The sequence below is a fragment of the Sceloporus occidentalis genome, unplaced genomic scaffold (assembly GCF_023333645.1).
Source record: "Sceloporus occidentalis isolate IW3139 unplaced genomic scaffold, rSceOcc1.0.p SCAF_22, whole genome shotgun sequence".
NCBI classification, from domain to species: domain Eukaryota; kingdom Metazoa; phylum Chordata; class Lepidosauria; order Squamata; family Phrynosomatidae; genus Sceloporus; species Sceloporus occidentalis.
Window position 1 is genome coordinate 11,599,732 of NW_028317002.1, and position 3,828 is coordinate 11,603,559.

The 3,828-nt window shown below is 39.4% G+C and overlaps 1 protein-coding gene across 1 annotated transcript; it reads right to left on the reverse strand.

Annotated features, from left to right (window-relative positions):
- Positions 1-2,367: 2,367 nt before the first annotated feature.
- Positions 2,368-3,441, reverse strand: LOC149301032 (cannabinoid receptor 2-like). The gene has a single exon (XM_089484587.1). The coding sequence runs from the start codon at positions 3,439-3,441 to the stop codon at positions 2,368-2,370; it is 1,074 nt and encodes a 357-aa protein (XP_089340713.1).
- Positions 3,442-3,828: the final 387 nt, after the last annotated feature.

Consider the following 3,828-nt stretch of genomic DNA (forward strand, 5'->3'; position numbering starts at 1 on the left):
AAATGCCAGAGTGGCATATAGGGGTATAAGGCATTTCTGGAGGCAGAGTGCTCTATACAATGCCTTTTAACTCCCTTAATGCCACTCTGCCTCCTGGAATGCCTTATACCTCCCTATATGCCACTCTGCCCCACAATATGCATTTTAACCCCCTAAATGCCAGAATGGGATATAGGGGTATAAGGCATTTCTGGAGGCAGAGTGGCACATAGGGGGTCAAAAGGCATACCATGGGGCACAGTGGCATATAGAGAGTTAAAAGGCATATCATGAGCCACAGTGCCATATTGGTGTGGCAAGCCTGGGGGCAGATGTGCGTAACTGGGGGACAGGTTGGAAAATACAAGGAAATAAAAACAAAAAAAATATTTTTCTCAATCATAGCTTTTATTTAAAAAAAATAGTTTACATGAATTAACATTTACTGGTAAAACTTTTTTCCTTTGGGGTCGTCTTATATTCAGGCTTTTTCTTTTTTTTCCTAAGTTAATATTCAGATTTTGGGGGGTCGTCTTATAATCAGGGTCGTCTTATAATCGAGCAAATACGGTATTTATATTATAGTAAAATCCAAATGAAAACCTCAATAGAATATGAAACACAGATGATGAAGTTGTTAGGGAGCAGGAGCAGGTGAGTGGTGGGTTAAATGGTCAGCTGGCCTTAGAGTCTTAACACTGCTCAAATATATTTTCTAAAAAGTATTTGGGCTAAACTGATCACATCACCTGGATTTGGTGAGAAACTTCAACAGCTGCAGATGAGCTGGATTTCAGTACAGCACATTCCGTTCTTCTTCTTCTCCTTAGCCAAATAGCATCAAAGCCAACCTGAACTCAATACATTGAAAACTCTAAGATGCATCATTACACCAAACAATCCTCATATGAGTTGTATAGATACAAGCATTCATTTAATAGAAAATTCACTGTTTTAAACAGCATTTTCATCACAAAACTATGAATTTTATTTATCAATTTGGTTAGAGGTGTATTTGGGGTAGGAAGGAAGACTTTGCGGCCAATGGATAGCATTAAATGTTACTGAGTAAGGTATTTAGAGGAAAAATAATATATTTTTAGCAATTTAATGTATAAACATGTTTTCCGGTGTTTTTGTACGCACCACTATGACATTTAGTTCAGTAAAACACTGTGATACACTTATATGCTGCAAACATTCTGAGGTCTTAAAGGAACATCTGGGGAGGAAATGGAAACAGGAGGATTTTGGCCCCAAAGAGGGACTGCCTTTACTGAACAGAAGTAATACAAAAATATTGTTAATCATGTTGTGTTTTGGCTTCTTTCACTGGCAATTTTTAGCAAACAGCATCTTTTTGAACCTTCACAATGCATTTCCCCCCTATGTGTTGGATTATGTTTTGAAAACCAGTAATATCCCTTTGTACTTGGGCTGCAAGTGTTCTAGAGAAATGTGTAGAAAGTTATGGGAATACTTTAGCTGCCCTGTTGAGCCTGAAGAGCACAGAAATGACAGTGCTGTGAAGTGGGTCAGCTAACAGGAGTGGTAATATGGGGGACGGAGCTTCTCATCAGTGTACAAGGGTTGAGAAGAAATAGAGACAGAGTACAAAGAAAGAGGGGGGAGAGGTTGATACAGGGAGAAGGAGTGAAATATTAGAGATGGATAGAGAGAAGAAAAGGGAAAAAAGCAAAGAGAGAAAGGAGCAAAGAAAAAGGAAAGTGAGAAAGAAAAAGCCGGAAACCGACACCGAACACCCACCCCAGGACACACTGTGACTCTACGAAAGATTTTGCCACTCGCAAGATGGGGGCATTCTTTAAAAAAATAAACAAGTTTCCAAGAGGGTCTCTCCAGACCCTCCTGAGAACTATGGCTCCCCTTGCAGGTTGAATACCGGTACTGACCCATGGGCAGCTCTTATTTGAATATAGTGGGCCTCCATTACAAGCCCCTTTTTTTAGCGTAACCAGGGTTTGCCCAGTGTTTGCATGATTATTTTGTTCTATCTCAGCAGTTTCTTTCAGAAAAAATGTGTTAGTCTGGAGTGGATAGTAAACACTGAGTTTGTTATCTCCCAAATTTGTCTTAGGTTGCTTTGTTTCAAGTTAAGGCCACTTTGGTGGACTTGCCCCCTGGGTTGAATGTTCAAATCAGCACTCATCTGACATCTGGATCAATCATATTATTATGTTCAAATTGAATCTTGTGAATTGACACAGTTGGGGCCTTTGGGCCTATATGGAAAAAGCAGGTTCTTTTTTTAGCCACTTTTATTACTATTAAATTATGTAGGTGGTCCACTTTTACCAAATAATTTCAATTTGTACAGGGTATTTATGTTTACAAAATGAATGTCCTTTATTTGTCATTATGCATGACTTATATACTAATTTCTGTGCCGCAAACTGTATCTTCACATAGAGTATTAATACCTTGGCTTTCCATTTCATCACCCTCGTCCTGCTGCTTTCCTGTGAGCCTTAAAGGGCATTTGCACTTTGTGAGACCCCTAATTATTTTAGAACGTAAGTCCCCGCTTCTCCAGGCATAAATTATAGGGTTAACCATTGAGTTGATCAGGCAAAGAGTACTGCAAAATGCAAAAATGGCCTTAGTGGTTTTAGTTAGTGAAAACAGCAAACTATGTATCATCATAAAGAGAGCTGGTGACCAGCAAACCACTAGCACTGATAGCACCAAAGTCAGAGTTTTGGCAAGCATAAGATCAATTTGTAGTCGCCTTTTCCCTTGTTCATTTTGCTTGTTATATCTCTCCATATACAATGAATGACTCCGCACCTTCCACATGATAAGTGCATAGGAAAATATGATAAACATTAGAAGAACCATAACCAGCACAATCCAGCTTGCTAAATATCTGTTGTCAATCAGCGGGAAGAGTTCCGAGCAGGAAGTTTGAAGATGACAACAATTTACACCCATGAGTGGTAAAAAGGAAATAAACACAGTGGTGATCCACATCATGACCAACGCTAACAGAGCTCTCTTCCTGGTCACTATTGCCTTATACGCAGATGGTTTGTGAATACAAATATATCTGTCAAAAGCCATGAGAAGCAAACTTCCAAGTGAGGCTGTGAAGGACATTGTGACACCACCAAGCTTGAACAAGAAGATGACAAGAGTTCCTGCGCCGTGGAAAACATGGAAGTTAACGAAGCTGTATGAGAACAAAAGACTGGCCAGTAAGTCGGCCAAAGCCAGACTGCTAATGAACATGTAGGAAGGTTTCTTCCGCAGACGGGCTGAGGACCATAATATGAAGAGAACCAATGAGTTTTCCAATATGCACAGGGTCCCTACTAAAATACAGAGCACTGCGATGAAGCTCTTCTGTGTAGCACTGTTCAGAATGAGATAGCACTGGAGGTCTATACCTTGAGTATTACATTTAGATGTGTTATTGGCTGAGTCAATTCCGCATTCACTCATTGTTTTTCTAGCGGTCAGTCAGCTTTTCTTTAGTACAACATGGTATGCATCCTGTGAAGAAATACAAAGCATTGTAAATGTTTTGACTGTAGATACCACAGGACAATGCCTCAAATGACAATATATTTAGGACTTAGTAGGGTCATATTAGCTTTTGCCCAGACATCACAGTTGTTTTTCATTTCCGAAATACATAGTTTTCTATTGTATTTGTGAAACTAAAAAATAATTTTATAGGAAGGGACAACCTGCTTGATATTTTAAATCCAGCTTCGTCAGCACTGATAATATAACAAAAACCTATGTGCTTAAATTCAGCGGATGCAGTTAAAGTTACTGATCTTCTTGATTGAGTTTCCTGGGTTCAAGCAGGGATACCTGCCTCAG